At 49.4% G+C, this 17,072-nt stretch overlaps 4 protein-coding genes across 6 annotated transcripts in view; 3 read left to right on the forward strand and 1 right to left on the reverse strand.

Moving 5' to 3' along the window:
* The window catches only part of coro1ca (coronin, actin binding protein, 1Ca), a 24,923-nt gene extending 20,645 nt beyond the window's left edge, over positions 1–4,278 (forward strand). For both annotated transcript variants that reach the window (XM_047016834.1, XM_047016835.1), the window contains exons 7-11: positions 1–32; positions 147–292; positions 679–736; positions 1,012–1,251; positions 1,746–4,278. The exon at positions 1–32 is cut by the window's left edge and continues 73 nt beyond it. In XM_047016834.1, coding sequence (XP_046872790.1) covers positions 1–32; positions 147–292; positions 679–736; positions 1,012–1,251; positions 1,746–1,865 — 596 coding nt within the window. In that variant the 3' untranslated portion in view covers positions 1,866–4,278. The remainder of the gene's footprint in view (positions 33–146; positions 293–678; positions 737–1,011; positions 1,252–1,745) is intronic.
* Positions 4,279–7,684: 3,406 nt separating this feature from the next.
* On the forward strand, positions 7,685–10,051 carry tmem119a (transmembrane protein 119a). Of its 2 annotated transcripts, none has more exons than XM_047016860.1 (2): positions 7,685–7,877; positions 9,222–10,051. In XM_047016860.1, exon 2 carries the CDS (start codon positions 9,235–9,237, stop codon positions 9,997–9,999), a length of 765 nt encoding a protein of 254 aa, XP_046872816.1. In that variant the 5' UTR covers positions 7,685–7,877; positions 9,222–9,234; the 3' UTR covers positions 10,000–10,051. The 2 variants fall into 2 exon arrangements, with proteins under 2 accessions (XP_046872816.1, XP_046872815.1); XM_047016859.1 differs by having other exon boundaries at positions 7,685–7,868.
* Positions 10,052–12,087: 2,036 nt separating this feature from the next.
* On the forward strand, positions 12,088–15,411 carry LOC124464920 (SLIT and NTRK-like protein 6). Its single transcript, XM_047016849.1, has 2 exons — positions 12,088–12,374; positions 13,046–15,411. The coding sequence occupies exon 2, from the start codon at positions 13,657–13,659 to the stop codon at positions 15,061–15,063; it is 1,407 nt and encodes a 468-aa protein (XP_046872805.1). The 5' UTR covers positions 12,088–12,374; positions 13,046–13,656; the 3' UTR covers positions 15,064–15,411.
* A 41-nt stretch (positions 15,412–15,452) lies between these two features.
* On the reverse strand, positions 15,453–17,061 carry iscu (iron-sulfur cluster assembly enzyme). The gene is made up of 5 exons (XM_047016863.1): positions 16,897–17,061; positions 16,283–16,396; positions 16,087–16,197; positions 15,920–15,998; positions 15,453–15,823 (listed from the first exon to the last, which is right to left on the reverse strand). The coding sequence occupies exons 1-5, from the start codon at positions 16,993–16,995 to the stop codon at positions 15,732–15,734; spliced, it is 495 nt and encodes a 164-aa protein (XP_046872819.1). The 5' UTR covers positions 16,996–17,061; the 3' UTR covers positions 15,453–15,731.
* Positions 17,062–17,072: the final 11 nt, after the last annotated feature.

The following is a 17,072-nucleotide window of genomic DNA, read 5'->3' on the forward strand; positions in this document are numbered from 1 at the left end:
CTGACACCAGCGTGGTGTACCTCTGTGGGAAGGTAGGACTCCAATGGAACCTCTGTCTGCCCCAGGCCCGACCCCTGACCCGTGTGGTCAGGAAACCATCAGGTCACCATATTGAAACGCATAAAATCTTCCCGTGTGTCTCCCAGGGCGACAGCAGCATCCGCTACTTTGAGATCACGGACGAGGCTCCGTTTGTGCACTACCTCAGCACCTTCACCACCAAGGAGCCTCAGAGGGGCATGGGGTACATGCCCAAGAGGGGCCTAGACGTCAACAAGTGTGAGATCGCCAGGTGAGACCCCAGCTCGTCTGGGTCAGGTGGAACTCCGTGGTTAGAGAGTTTGAATGCACATTGAGATCTTTCATATATTTTTTTAAACGTCATATTTTTCCAGTACATTTTTTGCTTTAGTTTCCCCCCTGACGTCGCTTTGGATAAAAGCTAGCAAGTAAATTCATCATATGACACCACATTATTCCCAGCGGCGCTAATTAGTGATGTTGTGAAGGAGGTGGCTGGTGTTGGCTGGTAGTGTCCTGTAGGGGGCAGCGCGTGGCCACGAGCAGCTGTGCGGCTGCACGTGTCTCTGCTGAGGAAGGGCAGCAGGCTGGTTGTGGGTGACAGGAAGGCTGGTCGTGTTCTGAAGGAGAGCTCACGTTGGGTTCTCCTGTTTCCAGGTTCTACAAGCTGCACGAACGCAAGTGTGAGCCCATCATCATGACGGTGCCTAGGAAGGTGAGACAGGATCTCTTTCTCTCTCTCTCTGTCTCGGTCTGTCTCGGTCTCTCCCCCTCTCTCTGTCTCGGTCTCTGTCTATCTCTCTGTCTCTCTCTCTCATGCTCTCTCTCTGTCTCCCTCTGTCTCTCATTCTCTCTCTCATGCTTTGTCTCATTCTCTCTCTCTCTTTTTCTCTCTAACGAGACGCTGGGATCGCTGCTCCTGGGGTTTAAAGGTTTTCAATTGAGCTGTTGTGAGTTTTCTTACGGTCCTCTCCCCCCCCGGTCCCTCAGAGCGACCTGTTCCAGGACGACCTGTACCCCGACACGGCGGGGCCGGACTGCGTCCTGGAGGCGGAGGAGTGGTTCGAGGGGAAGAACGGAGAGCCCATCCTCATCTCCTTGAGGAACGGCTACGTGCCCGGCAAGAACCGGGACCTGAAGGTGGTGAAGAAGAACGTTCTGGACAACAAGCTGAAGAACACAGAGAAGATCGGCACGGCCCCCAAGTCTGCCTCACCCACCCCCTCTATCGTGAGTCCTGTCTGTCTGTCTGCATATCTGTCTGTCTGTCTGCATGTCTGTCTGTCTGTCTGCATGTCTGTCTGTCTGCATGTCTGTCTGTCTGTCTGTCTGCATGTCTGCCTGCATGTCTGTCTGTCTGCATGTCTGCATGTCTGTCTGTCTGCATGTCTGTCTGTCTGTCTGCATGTCTGTCTGGACCTGGGAGCTCCCAGGGTTGGATATCCCTGCTGTACTGTGGCTGCGATTTCATAATGTGGTTTCTAGACCACCTCTCCCCTGCTCCTCCTCCTCTCCCCCTTCCCCTCTCCCCTCCTCCCTGCTCCTCCTCCTGGCCCACCACACAGCGACCAGAGCCCATCACCCTCACCCTGCCCATCACCCTCACCCTGCCCATCACCCTCACCCTGCCCATCACCCTCACCCTGTCCAGCCCTCACCCTGCCCAGCCCTCACCCTGTAATCAGGCCTCTCACACACCACCTTCTGTGTTCTGTGTCCCACAGAAACACGAAGCCAAGCTGGACGAGATCTTGAATGAAATCAAGTCCCTGAAGGACCTGGTCAGCAGTCAGGAGAAGAGGATTGTTCAGCTGGAGGAGCAGGTGTCCAAGATCGCCATTTAACCTCGCCCTCCTCCCCAACTCCCCTCCCCCACCTCCCTCTCCACCTATTCTACGATTCAGGACGATCTCTTGGCAAGCAGGTGGGCCGGACCCCTCACTGCCTATCACAATGACAGCGTTCCGTCTGAAGCCTGCCTAGCAACGGTTCCCTAGCAACATTCCGGATGAACTTTAGTTTTTCTCTCCCTTAGCTGCCCCCCGAACTCTCTCCTGTACCACAGAAAGAGAAACATGGCAAACTGACCGTAAATATTCCAGAATTTTAATGAAAGAAAGGAAAAAAATAACATTTGTTTTAGTAAGTGAGTTATTAGTTGTTAAAGTCTTACATTTTCCTTTTTTTTTTTTTTTTTTTATCATGACCAAGACTATTCCGTTTCTGAACAGTTCCCATGTACTGTGTCGTATCCAAAAGTGTTTATTTTTATTTTTTTTACGTAGGGTTCAGTATTCGGTCTCCTCAGAACCTTCTGTTGCCAAATGTTAGAGGAGCAGTTTACACATACTCCTTCACAGTATTTGTTTATTTACCTTTTTTTTTTATTCTCTTTTTTTTTGTTCAAATGAAAAATTCTTACAATGAGGGACCATGTGGGGGAGTATCAACAATCAACCAATAACTGTACAACAACCAGGAGATCTGCTGACTGACTACCAAATACTCAGTGACTAGGACATTCCTCCTAATGTAATTATTTTGGCTACCACGGTAACCGTATGGTATAGTTTTTGTATCTGTACGTTTTGTGCGAACCTTCCCGCTCTCCCCTCCCGCGTTCTGATTGGTTGCCATGCGAGCAGCCGGCGAGCTTTGAACCCTCCTTACTGCGTTTCCTCTTTGTGACATCATCCAACGGGGACCACCCTGTGTCATCTCCTCGCCATGGAAACGGTTAATGAGATATTTTAGTCAAGGCATTCATTCCTCTCAATACTTTTTGAAATAGCCTACTCTATATGCTTTTTTTCTATCCTGCTCTCTCTTTATCTCTGCTTGTTCTACTAAACAAACTTTTTCTCTCATTTGATACCAGATGTAACGTATCGTATCCATTCTTCACCTCTAGGAGCGAACAACTTGAATAACTTCAAGGAATTCCAGTCACCGTTGGTTTTGTGTCAGGGGACGGGGGGATAGCGCTAGACTCTCAGCTTCATAGGTTCAGTGACGGACGGGGTCATTCTGCACGTGATTGTAGCTCTCTTCAGCCTTAGCATCCCTGCAGACGCTGCGGTGTCGTTTACAGTTCCCGCCCGTTGCAGAAGTCCTTTAGTGTGGCCTGGCCGTACCGACTGTGTGTGTGTGTCCTGTGTCTTGTGACACACAAGGCCAGAAAGCTCCACGTTGTGGACGTGTGACACAATATTAAATGTTCTAGATTGTTCTTCCTCTCCCTGGTGTCCTCTTTACGACCGTTTGTTGAAATGGTTCTCCTTGAAATAGTTTTGTGTTGTCGCTGAGAAATAACCCAAGGATTGTCACAAATGTTTGACGGTTTTAGGAGGTGTTGCCAACTGCTAAATGAGTTCTGTTGTCATACTGTTCGTCATGTTTCCTAGAGGGAGGGGTTTGTAATATGGTTGCGGTTTAATTAGTTGTTTGCCTTTTTAAAGTTTGTGACCACAAGACACCAGGAAGTGCCATAGAGGTGGCACCATAGAGGTGGCCACCAGAGTGCTCAAGGCAGTGAGAGATATGCAGGTGTGTGTGTGTGGCAGAGTCTAGATGGAAAGAAATGGGCTGCTGGAATTGTAAACTTGACTCTTCAGTGCTCGATACAGAAAGTGTAAGAAATGTTTGTCAGCAGGCAAACCCCCCCCCCCCCCCCCCCCCCCCCCCCCCCTTCGCTCAGATGTAAGCATCCGGGAGGTTCAGCGTTAAGGGAGCGACTTGTGATGTCTTAGGCTGACGGGGGGGGTTATATGAGACACGTGGTGTGTGGAATATTAGTTAATTAATGAGCTAATCAGAGGGACTCAGTAGGTTGGAGAAATGTGTTGTAGAAAGAGAGAGAGATGTGTACGTGATGTTTGAAACAAAGACCTAGAAGTTGAAAGAGTTGTAAATAACATGACCTTTTTGTTTATTTTTGCTCCGTTTGATTTTGTATTTTTTTTGGGGGGGGGGTCTGAAATTAGTTTCTCTGGTTGGTTAGTGGGTTTTAAATGTTGTCCTGTTGTCTTCGTTCCCTGTCCTCGCTGCGATGTGTCATGAGAGAACAGCACCTTCACGCCATCCCAGGTATTACAAACACACAAAGGACCATAAAGAGACGTGAATCACAGAAGAAATACAAACCAGGATTCAGCCTCTTGTGGAGGTCTGTTCAGCATTTCTGTTCATTCTTTTTGCTTCAAGTATCAAAATTCAATGATTATCAGAAAAATGAATAAAGAAATGGAAAAAAAGAAACTTGTATTGGCGTTCTGTTCATTAAAATCTGAATTTTCCAGAGTCAAGAAAAGGCCTCTGATCAAGCAACAACACAAATAAAATAACTACTGGTGATGATAATGAAATGGTGAAATGTCTTTAACTAAACCTGTTTTTTCAGGGGCTGATTCAGAGCAAAAAGCAGTCATATCATTACTAATATTCTTGTTTTTTTTTATACAAGTTCAAGAAAAAAAACGAATCTACTCTGTCTGTACACCCTCATATAGTCATAACATTGCGTCAGGAGTGAGTGTGAGTCGTCAGGGTGAAATCCAGCTCACTTCCTGTGTTCTCCACCAACCAGGACATGCTGCCAGTCGCTCTGCAGACGAAGAGACGGTTGAACAGCCACCCTCTGACGTTCCTCTTTGACATTTAGGTGAGTGTTGTGTGGAGTGAACCTTGGACAGCGCGTCCAGGTACGGGGATAGTTCCTGAGTGTTTACGGTACGTGTTTTGAGTTTAGAGAGCTTGGATGAGAGCTCTCTCAGAGTGAAATGTCTTTCTGATAGTGTGTGTGTGTGGTGTGTGGTTGTGACACAGATCACTATGATAACGCTCTCACTAGAGGCAGCCTTTATCTATTATTAGTTTCTAAAGGCCAAACCTCCAAAAGTTTCAAGCCACTATATTTGAGAGTTAATAGTCATCCAAGTACTGAACTGTACAACAAGTGCACATTTCTATATTTGAGTTAAATGAGTTTACATTTCATGGGTGTCAACTTATCTGAGGAAGGAAGATGTTGACGTTTGTGCATGTTTTGAATCTGCAGACGGGCGGCCATGTTTTCTCCCCGGCCTGAGAGACTCTCCTCCCTGGTGATCCTGCTGTGCGTGTCCAGCAGTGTTGTCAGTAGACATCTACTGAGCCAGGGGACGTCTGAGTCTGACACATCCTCACAGACCACTGCCTTTCTGTTCCTGCCACAACCCAGCTCCACCACCACCCCCACTTCCTTGGCCACCTCCCCTTCCAACTACACCCCCTCCCCTTCCAACTGCTCCTCCACGTCCCCCTCCAACTGCTCCTCCACCTCCCCCTCCAACTGCTCCTCCACTTCCCCCTCCAACTGCTCCTCCACCTCCCCCTCCAACTGCTCCTCCACCTCCCCCTCCAACTGCTCCTCCACCTCCCCCTCCAACTGCTCCTCCACGTCCCCCTCCAACTGCTCCTCCACCTCCCCCTCCAACTGCTCCTCCACCTCCCCCTCCAACTGCTCCTCCACGTCCCCCTCCAACTGCTCCTCCACCTCCCCCTCCAACTGCTCCTCCACCTCCCCCTCCAACTGCTCCTCCTCCCCTTCCAACTACACCTCCTCCACCTCCCCTACAAACTGCTCCTCCTCCTTCCCCTCCAACTCCTCCTCCATCTCGCCTTCCAACTCCTCCTCCACCTCCCCTCCCAACTACACCTCATCCTCCACCTCCCCTTCCAACTGCTCCACCCCCTCCTCCACCTCCTCCTCCAGCACCTGGGCTACAGACAGGAGCACCCCAGGCAGGGTGAAGCCGGACCCCCCCGTTCCCAGCCCGGAGACGTGGCCAACAGCGGCAGAGGGTCAGGCTGTCTGGTGGCTGGTCACCATCACCCTGCTGGTCTCTTTCCTGGCCACCTCCGTCCTCCTCCTGCTCCTGTTCTCCAGGCTGCGGGCCCGGAGGTGCAGCTACAGGCGGATGTCTGAAGAGCTGCCAGGGACAGAGATGGTGTGCATGTCCAGCTTGATGAGCACGGGCGAGGACCGCCCTGGGGCTCCTGACGTCTCCATCCCAGGGCTAGGGGCCTGTCCGTGGGACCGCGTCTCCCTGGAGACCTCCTCCACGGAGATGGAGGAGGGCGTCTGAGCAGGGCGTGGGGGCGGGTTCCAAATGTGGGTGTGATGGCTTTTTATGTTTTTGTCTTTTTTTATAACTGAGGATGTGGCTGTTAAATGTGATTTTCTTCATTAAAAGTGTGGATGGGGCCTTGTCTTCACCATGCCACTGTATGGGACAGGTGCGATGAGGAACAGAATGGTCTGTGTCTCAGTGCCCCTCCCTGGACTGCTGGACTTTGGGGAACTGGATTCTGTGTTTAAACTAGCAGTGAACAATAGGTACTGCGCTTATTTTTATGCGTTATAATTTCCTGATTAATACATTTTTTATGCTTTTAAATCGCTTTTCACTGAGAAAGAGATTTCCCATGTTGTCGTGGACTTTCTCCATCCAGAGACGTCGGACTTCTGAGACACATGCTTGTAACAGGCCGTAAAGTTTTTATGTTGAGTTTGTTCATGTGAGTTGGGATGAAAGGCGTTCCCTGAGCCCAGGCTGTTCAGGGCAGAGAGAGGCTGTAATCTGGAGGGTTTAATTAGAGAGGGCTCTATAGGAGGCGGAGAGATCGAGGAACGCGCCCTGTGAAGGACCGAAATACCCGCCGACCTTCCCCGTGGAACATACAGTGGTGTGGCCTTGCAACTGTGGTGGGGTGTGGCGGTCCGATTTACGTTTACATGTACTCATTTAGCAAACGCTCTTATCTTAGAGCGACTTACAGTAAGTACAGGGACATTTTCCCAAGGAAAGTAGGGTGAAGTGCCTTGCCCAAGGACACAACGTCATTTTGCACAGTCGGGAATCGAACCAGCAACCTTCTGATTACTAGCCCTATTTCCTAACCGCTCAACCACCTGACTACCTAGGGATTTGTATCTTTGTCCAAATAAAATTCATTTGTATGGCCCTTTTTACAAGCAATATCACAGAGGGCTTCACATATGCCAACAGAACTTCACCTAAACCAACCTAAACCCTCAAGGAAGACAAGGACAAACGGGTCCATTCTATTTCTGAAATGAACGACAAAAATGACATAAAAAAATAAATAAAAGTTTTTTCATTCATGTAAAGGTTTTACTTTTATTCTGGTCCCTTCTGTGTCTTGGTGAATGTGTCTCTTGCTCTCCTCTGCCCTCTCCTCTGCCCAGCTGCACCACTCTCACAGCAGGTGTGTTTATCACAGCTTCAACAAACATCTCCTGAGGTTGGGTACAATGTCAGTGAGCGACCACACATTACTCACGAGGACGGAGGGATGGAGGAGGAGGCTGGAGAATGGGGAAGGGGGAGGGATATAGGAGGAGGCTGGAGGATGGGGAGGCTGGAGGATGGGGAAGGGGGAGGGAGAGAGGAGGAGGCTGGAGGATGGGGAGGCTGGAGGATGGGGAAGGGGGAGGGAGAGAGGAGGAGGCTGGAGGATGGGGAGGCTGGAGGATGGGGAAGGGGGAGGGGGAGGGAGGGATGGAGGAGGAGGATGGGGAAGGGATAGAGGAGGAGGCTGGAGGATGGGGAAGGGGGAGGGAGAAGAGGATGAGAAGCAAGGGGGTGGACCTATTTCAGCCTGGTAGTTTTACAGTTGGAGAGAGAACTTGTAGTATAACTTCTAGGAGCAGGCAAAGGCTTGTTTCTGACCCTCTTTAACTTATTTAACTGCTCCTCTCTTCTCCTAGCTCTTTAGCTCTCGTTCTCTCTCTGTCTCTGGGTATAACTGTCTCAGGAGAAGACTCTTTCCTCAGGCATCCCTCTGTAAGTAAGGTATATATTTTTCTTGTTTAATTCTCGTTAAGTTGGACAATGTCAGGACTTTTTGTGTGTTGTACCAAATGATAAGTGTATTATCAAACCCTGTCATCTTCAGTATTTTTCTTATAGAACAATTTAGCATATGATTTAAATTGAATGTGTTTTGGTTTTCGGTGAACTTTAATCAAAAATTTTGAATCCTTCATGATCATAGAACAAGAATGAAGATCTGTTCATGTTTAAGAGGAAAACCAATGTTCTGTACTACCAAATACTCATGACAGTAAGGAAGGGTTGGAAAACAGTTATCCATCATCCTCGATGCTCTTTCTGTGAGGGTGGGCTTGTTAGTGGCCAAGTGAGGCTCTATTCTTGAAGATGTAATTATGGCCGGCTAATACCATGTTGGAGGCTCTCTTCCCTGTTTCTCCCCACCCAGACTGCACAAGCAGGGAGTTTCAGAAAACTCGGCATGATGGTAGTTTCTGTCACACACGGGGCATGCATGACCACAGAAACAGACTGGATAGTATTTACTGGAAGATTGAGAGGGGAGGAGTCACAATCTCAAGGGTGATTAGAAGTTGTCTGTAACTCAACTAGTAGTGGGTGATAACGTAATTAGAAGTACGCTGCAAATGGTTTACAGATTGACCTTGAAACACGCGCACATGAAACCACAGCATGACTTTTACAGTTTATGAGAGTGTTGCCAAGAGTGAAAGATACAGAGACGGATGTAAAAATAACAAGAGGAATAGAGAACTTAGAGGGGAAAAATAGTGTCTAGTTTCTTCAGAGAGCTCATTTCAAAACACGTTCATGTTCCAAGTCATGACTTGGATTGAAATCAAGAAACACCGGCTGACACCTAACTTCATCCCATTAGGCTCTCGCAGTGTCAAAGTGAACCAGGTCCCCAAAGCAAAGACTCCACACACGCTCCCCCTACAAGCAGAAATAACCCTCTTCCATCCCTGGTGAAGCGCCCCGCTGCAGGGTAAATATAGAGGGCTCGGCCACAAGGCTCCCACGCCCGCTGGCTACCCAAGGAATCAAGCTTCTTCTGGGCTTTGGTGTGGTGTGGTGTGGCCTCCCTTCACCATGCAAATTAAAAACTCTGCCAAACTCCCGGACTCCACCCCAAATAAGTAATGACTGCAGCCTGGCTAAAATAGATTTCTCCTGCATGACTTCCTTGAACAGGAGACATGCTGAACAGGAATACACTGTGTTTTGAGTTGAAATATACTTTATGGTTTTCTCGATGATCCGTTTTTACAGTTTTTTTACTAAACATGTCCTGAATTTTTGTCAAGTTCTACTGAGTATGGACAGTCTCTCTTGTCGTTGCAGGCCTGACAAGAAGATGAGTCTGGTTGTGTGTCTTCAGCTGGCCTGCGTGACCCTGGCCCTGCTGAGTGGCCTTGGCTGTCACGCCTCCCCGGTGCTGTTCAACATGTCCATGGACAGCAGTGGAGACGGGGCAGAGCTGGAGCTCCTGCTGCCTGTGGCCTCCTCCACCAGAGTCCCACCCCTGGTCCACCTCAGCCCCACCACCATCCCTTCCCCTGGGGCTGGAACTGGGGCTGGAGGAGCTGAAGTTACCAGTCTGACCGGCACCATCACCACCACCATGATCCGACTCAAAGACTTTGTCCTCAGCCGAGTGGTGGACTTCCTTCAGGAGAACCTGCTCATCATCATCGTGGCTACTTCCCTCCTCATCGTCCTGGTCTTCATCATCTGCTGTGCCTCCGCCATGAGCCACAAGCGCAAGTTAGAGGCTTACAAGCCCCCAGTGAACCCACCCAGGAAGTACACGGACCAGGTCAAACCCCCCAGTGGGCTCCAGGGCAGGCCGTACGCGGTTGACCACGTTCAGAGGTTCCAGAGCCAGGCTTCCCCCACCCTGCGCACCCCTTCCAAGGCCCTGGTCGGGGACAAGGAGGGCAGGGACATCAAGCCCAGGCATCAAGAGGTCAAAAAGGTGAGGGTGGCGGAGGAGGAGGAGGTGGAGGAGAAGAGGAGAGTGGAGTCCAGGCCGAAGGAGCAAGCCAAGAGGAGGGAGGAGGAGCAGCAAAGCTCAGCCGGTCAGCCGGTGGTCTGCACCTGCCACCTCAGGAAGCACTAGTCCCAGGGTTAGGGGAGAGGGAGGCCTGGGGGAGAGGGAGGCCTGGGGGAGAGGGAGGCCTGGGGGAGAGGGAGGCCTGGGGGAGAGGGAAGGGGGAGGCCTGGGGGAGAGAGAGGCCTGGGGGAGAGGGAAGGGGGAGAAAGAGGCCTGGGGGAGAGAGAGGCCTGGGGGAAAGGGAAGGGGGAGAAAGAGGCCTGGGGGAGAGGGAGGCCTGGGGGAAAGGGAGGCCTGGGGCAGAGGGAGGCCTGGGGGAGAGGGAGGCCTGGGGGAGAGGGAAGGGGGAGAGAGAGGCCTGGGGGAGAGGGAGGCCTGGGGCAGAGGGAGGCCTGGGGGAGGCCTGGGGGAGAGAGAGGCCTGGGGGAGAGGGAGGCCTGGGGGAGAGGGAGGCCTGGGGGAAAGGGATGCCTGGGGGAGAGAGAGGCCTGGGGGAGAGAGAGGCCTGGGGGAAAGGGAAGGGGGAGAAAGAGGCCTGGGGGAGAGGGAGGCCTGGGGGAAAGGGAGGCCTGGGGCAGAGGGAGGCCTGGGGGAGAGGGAGGCCTGGGGGAGAGGGAAGGGGGAGAGAGAGGCCTGGGGGAGAGGGAGGCCTGGGGCAGAGGGAGGCCTGGGGGAGGCCTGGGGGAGAGAGAGCCTGGGGGAGAGGGAGGCCTGGGGGAGAGGGAGGCCTGGGGGAAAGGGATGCCTGGGGGAGAGAGAGGCCTGGGGGAGAGAGAGGCCTGGGGGAGAGGGAGGCCTGGGGAGAGAGAGGCCTGGGGGAGAGAGAGGCCTGGGGGAGAGGGAGGCCTGGGGGAGAGGGAGGCCTGGGGGAGAGGGAGGCCTGGGGGAGAGAGAGGCCTGGGGGAGAGGGGAGATATAGAGGGAAGTGTTGTGGAAAAGGAGACAGGAGAGGGAAGGAGGAGAGGTAAGGTGGAGAGGTGAAGAGGAGAGGGAGGTCTTGGGGAGAGGGAAGGAGGAGAGGGAGGCCTGGGGGAGAGGGAACACAGGAGAGGGAAGGAGGAGAGGGAGGCCTGGGGGAGAAGAGGGAAGGAGGAGAGGTAAAGAGGTGAGGGAGGTCTTGTGTGTCCATACAAAGCTGCCTGGGTGTCCACTGCTGTCTACAAAACCTGCCTGTAGAATCTGACTACTTTTTATTTCTGCATCTTGTGTTAAAGCCTTATTTGACTCTACCCCCCCCCCCCCCGCGCTTTTTTTCTTGTTCTCATCTTTTCTCATCTTTTGTTTCTACATTATTTCCCTCATTAGAAAGCATATTAATGTGTAACTGTTGATCATGTGGTTTCTTTCAACAGCTGTCAGTATTTGTTTCTCTGCATGTTGCTAAACTATTGTGAGGTGTAGTCCTCAAATTATCTTAATTAAGGTGTTTGTACATTACAGTACAAAAATATAAACAGTATAGACCGACTAATTTCCTCATTGATAAATATTATTTAAATGTTTTTGTTCTTTTAATTTTTAAATGCATTAAGAATGACTATTATATTTACACCCTCATTATCACTTCACTCACTGTGCCAATACAACAAATACTTGATTATTTCTTATCTTTTTGCGACCAATATTTCCTGACAAAATGTGTTTGGATGTGTTTGGTTATTCTGATATGTATCTGTCAGCTTTAACTGTGTACACTACAATACCCAAACACAATCCATTTGAACAATGAGTCCAAAATACTTTTTCTTTTGTTGTACATTATGACACATCAGTTTACACAATTTAGTTTCTTTTTTATTGAGATTAAATAAAAGAGATTTGTTGAAGAAAAAAAACTATTGTGACTGAAAGTCTTTTGGAGTACACAAAGAAGTTTGCTGTTTCACCCCAGTCTGAGTAGAATTGATAGAAAACCTAGGATGGACGTTTATAATTGAGGAGGCACAGCGTGTGCATTGATATGTTTTTTGGGTGCATCCTATCATTTCCTGCCATGTAGTCTAACTCTGGAGGATAACTGTAGGGTTGGTGACGCCTGTTCTCCAATTCCTACAAACAAACTTTGTTATGTTTTCTGTAATTTGTGAACGTGTCTACATAACTTTCAAGGACGAACCAACACACACACACCCGCACAAAAGAAAACGATGTTTCACCTGCCTACATTTGTGATTGGCCCTGATGTTTGGCACCTTGCTGTAATGTCATGCCCCAACACAAAGCCTGGCAGAGGCACTGGAGCCTGGAGCAGACCACAGCTTTGTGTTTTCCTCCTGGCTGCCTTACACGTTTCTATCAATATTTCAGCAGCCATCAGACAACAAACATGGAATACTTCGCTCTGAAATTGCCTTTTTGAAAGTGAAACCACCTTGATTTATCCTACTCAGATCTCTGTCTTGGTCTTTTTGTTATGGGTTGACATGTCTGTGAAAACGTTGGTGAGTAAATGATGACTTCCTTGAGCATATATCAAAGCTGTAAAGTGATTGAATTGGGATTCCTCACCAGAACAAATCTCTAATGAAAACATATTTGGTAAAACTGAAGCAATAACACACAAATAAGGAAAATAATGACAATACACAAAATATAAAAACTGAGATAGTTGTGTGTACAAGATTGTTGTATTGTCATCCCTATTGTATGAGGGCATTTTAAAGCAATTCATTGACCATGCACGAAACGATTATTTAAAACACAGCTACGTTTTCAAAATTGTAGTGAGATCTCTTGGCAAGGGGACAGAAATGTCGAGATAGCAAAGAGCAAACATCAGAGATGAAGGCAGACCAGCCCAAAACTAAGAACTGCGTTGTCCGGCCTGAAACGTGAGCCCCGTAAAAGCCTCACAACAGGGTCGGATTCCCTGCTCCTTTGTCAGTGAGGTGCTAAATAATTCTGGAATATACTGCCCGTCCACTCTCACTTTTCCCACCTGGCAAGGAGACCGCTCATTACCTTAGGACCCCCCATATTCTTCGTTCCGTCAGTCAGCCAACACGGTTTGAGGTTTCCTTATGAACTCTGAGCTTCGGATCGCACCGGAAGATGATGTACCTCAATCGTGTGTAACCTCAGAAATCAATTACGTTGCGTTTCTCTGCCAAAGGTTGCGATCGTCCAACGACACTTTTACGTTGTTCTCTGGCTTCGAATCGGAATTGGAGTGCGCCATTAATTTGGATGGTGAAGAAGATGCAAAACAAGTAATACTGCACCTTAAGGTTTGTCATTAAACTTTGATGGGCATCTATTGGGAATTCTCCGAGAACGTTGTGACTGGAGACGGAGACACGGGGACCATGTAAGAACCACATCAACAGCGTGTCTGTCGTTTGAGAGGAGCTCATACAACACAGTGTAGCAGGAATGGTAAATAGCCGGAATATTAATGCGTGCATGCAAATCATTTGCAGCAATTCAGAGACAGTGGTTCCGCTGTTTGATGTGAGTGTTTGATTATCAGAATAGAGGTCTCGTCTTTGGTTGTTATCGTTCCACAGTAGGAACATCATATTTAATCATATGGTTCCTCATAAACTGTAGTAGATTATTTGTGTAACAAGCAAGTTGTTGTTAACCTCCTGTTGCTTTTTCTTACCTCTCACCCACACCTCTTCCCTCTGCCCCTGCCCCCATACACCCCATCCTCCACACCTCTGCCCCCCTGCCCCCCCCGCTTTTTAAACATGAGTATCTGTACTCGTACTTGAGCAAAGGATGTGTGGACTTTTGCCATCTCTGCCTGGGTGCCTCCGTGGTCTCCTGGTTCTCTGTGTGGTGTCTCCTCTCTCCTGCCTGCCCCCGTCCCCCTGCCCCCCTGGCTGCTGCTGCCCCCGCCCCGGCCTCCTGGTCCTGTGTGAGTCCCTGGGCCTCCGGGCCCTGCCTCGCTCCGTGCCTCTCAGCACCTCCGTCCTCTCCGTGGCCCGGAACCAGCTCTGCAACGTGGACCACCTGCTGCGCCGCTTCTCTGGCCTGCAAGAGCTCAGTCTGAGCCACAACCAGCTGGGCCGCTTCCCCCGGGGCCTACCGCCCAGCCTGGAGCGCCTCCTGCTGGAGGACAACCGCATCACCTACATCACCTCCGGAGCCCTGCGGCAGCTGGGGAACCTCACCCGTCTGGACCTGGAGGACAACCGCATCCGGGCCATCCAGCCGGGGGCCTTGCGGGGCCTGGGGAGGCTACAGGTCCTCACCCTGAAGGGGAACCGGCTGACGAGCCTCCCACTGGAACTCCCCTCCTCCCTCACCCACCTGGACCTGTCGGCAAACTGCATCTCCGACCTGGACCTTCCCTCGCTGGCGGCTCTGGTCAACCTCCAGGTGCTGAAGATCAACAGCAACTGTCTACGTTCAGTTCCGGAGCGCGCCTTCGACGGTATGCCTCGCCTCCGCTCCATGGAGCTGGCCGACAACCTGTGGGTGTGTGAGTGTGACATCCTGTACCTTTATCGATGGCTGCTGGGGGGAGGGCTGAAGATGGCCACCGACATGGTGTGTGTGGAGCCACAGCACCTGGCTCATCGCCTGCTCCTGAACCTCTCAGTCATGGTCATCTGCCCCCGGGTCTTCAAGACGAACGAGAACATCCCTAGTCTCAGCTTCACCCTGAGACCCAAGAGAACACTGGCAATCTCCACAGAGGAAACCACGACTCCCGATCTGTCTAGTTCAACACAGAAAATACTGGATGTTACCTTGAGCATGACAGAAAGCCACGATGGAGAATCCGACCTGCAACGGCAAGCTCGAATGGTACCAAACCACCACACGTTACAAGTAATGAGCTACGAAGACTGTTTGGCTCTGAACTCAACAACCGAAGTAAACCCACTTCCCCAAATCATCGAACCCACACCGTCTATGCCAGTCCAGGAGCCAATATGTTTGGACAACTCAACGGGACGATACCCTCCAAATAGCTCAACCTCCGTAGAGGGCATGCCCCCTGGCAGGACAGGCCCGTCACCCACCCCCAGACCTCTCAGTCTCCAGGGCAGCCCAGCAGTGATAGCCCTGCTGGCTGTGTTGTGCGTGCTGGTCGTTCTCCTCACACTGGCTGTGCTGCTAGTCCTGAAAACCGTCCTGCTGCACCACCAGAGGGTGGCGCCACTTCAGCAGTCCTGACGGGTATTTACGTCTTTCACTTGTTTCTGCTGGTCGTGAGATCAAGTGTACAAGTGCAGCAACTAACTGGTTGGTTTAGTTGGTTTATTCAGAGGAATGAAACAAGATAATATACACTTGTTGACAATATATTTTTGTATATAATGATATATAATTTGTGTTGTATACTACAAGTGCAGTTAAATTACTGTTAATTTAACTATACCTCATGCCAAGTTGAGTGACTTTTCCCACAGGGTCCATTCAGATTTAACCATTCGCCAACAAAATATTTGAATGCCAACAACATTTGCATAACAAATAAACTTGTATTTACATATATAGATTTCTGTGTACCCATCCATTGGATTGAAGTGTAGAATATATCTCCAAGAAGTTGAAGCCAGTTATTTATTTCACCTATAATGTATTCATATTCAGGAATTAATACTATTAATTAGAGCAGATTGTATTATAAATCTAAACCGACATTTCAGCAGTGGTGTCTGTCAGACCAATGGCTTTACATTGAATGGGAGCCGCAAGAAGTCAGACAAACGAGTTTCTCTTCTGCCATACAGAGAGAGCAGTCAGCTGTTTAATGATATCCCTCTTGACCCAAGAATGGCGTTTTTGATCCCAGAGCCTTGTGATGCTGTAGAGCACGACTGAGTGAGAAGAATGAACTCTTAATTGCTAGCTACGGTTTCCTCCTTCTTGTTGTCCTTCTGCTTGAGTCTGTAGTCGGCCAAAGCTGCCTTTATAGCATCCTCTGCCAGCACTGGAGGAAATGAAAGAAGACAGGACATAAAAACTGAAATAGTGCAATCCGTTTTAGGAGGCTAACGAGTTTTTTTTTCCGGTCAGCTACACTTACTGGAGCAATGCAGTTTGACTGGTGGAAGGCACAGTTCTTTGGCTATCTGCGTGTTCTTGATCTTCAGAGCTTCATCTATCTGCATGGACAAACAGTGATACAATTAAGTCGTTGTAATATCATTGTCAACACGCATATCTGATCTTGAATTTGGGTTGTTTACTTACAGATTTACCCTTCACCCACTCCGTTGCTAGAGAACTGGAAGCGATCGCCGAACCGCAGCCGAACGTCTTGAATCTGGCGTCCACTATCTTTCCCATCTCATCCACCTGAATCTGTGGACCACCGTGACCAACATAGTTATATATAATATCATAGTAAACAAAATGAGTCAATTAAACAGATTGTGGGTGGATTTACCTGGAGCTTCATGACATCGCCGCACGCAGGAGCACCCACTAATCCTGTCCCAACATTATGGGCGTTTTTGTCAAGTGATCCCACATTTCTAGGGTTCTCATAATGGTCCACCACCTAGAAATATACACAGGACGGTTGAAACGTGCTCCTCAAATATACGGTGGAGAGAAAACACTATCTGGAACTAGACTACCTAACTGGCTTATTCCATAATTTCCGCTAGTGTCGTTTTTAAATTCATGTTCAATATAAAACCTAGGGTTGCCATGAAAACGTTATTTCAGCCTGTCAACTGAAGGTCAGTTCAGTTTAATGCTTTAGAGCTACACATTCACGCTAGTTAAGACTAACTCTACGGTCCCCAGAAAAACTGTACAGAATACAGATCATACCGTAATACTATTACACATACAGATCCAAGCCGTCATGCAATCAAATAGCACCCTGTTGCTAGATGTCAAACTAATTAGCATCTACCTGAAGTTGTTGTGGAAGCTGTCTAGACTAGCTTTTTAGCATGAGTCTACGACTGTTAGCTAGAAATCAGGCCGCATTGTCTACGCTGACAATTTCACACAAACTCAAGACTGTAGTAATGAGGTGCATATATTTACCTTTTTGTGATAAGGACATACTGACTTGATTTCCGGACTCAATAATCTTCGACCTATCAACATCAACGGACTCACGCATTTATGCATGGACACTGCCATGTTTGTTCAAATTAAGTTGAGATTCGGAAACGCACTGCTTGCGCCACCTAGTGGAATAATCCTATAATGACACTAAC

The sequence above is a fragment of the Hypomesus transpacificus genome, unplaced genomic scaffold (genome assembly GCF_021917145.1).
Source record: "Hypomesus transpacificus isolate Combined female unplaced genomic scaffold, fHypTra1 scaffold_42, whole genome shotgun sequence".
Classification (NCBI taxonomy): Eukaryota; Metazoa; Chordata; class Actinopteri; order Osmeriformes; family Osmeridae; genus Hypomesus; species Hypomesus transpacificus.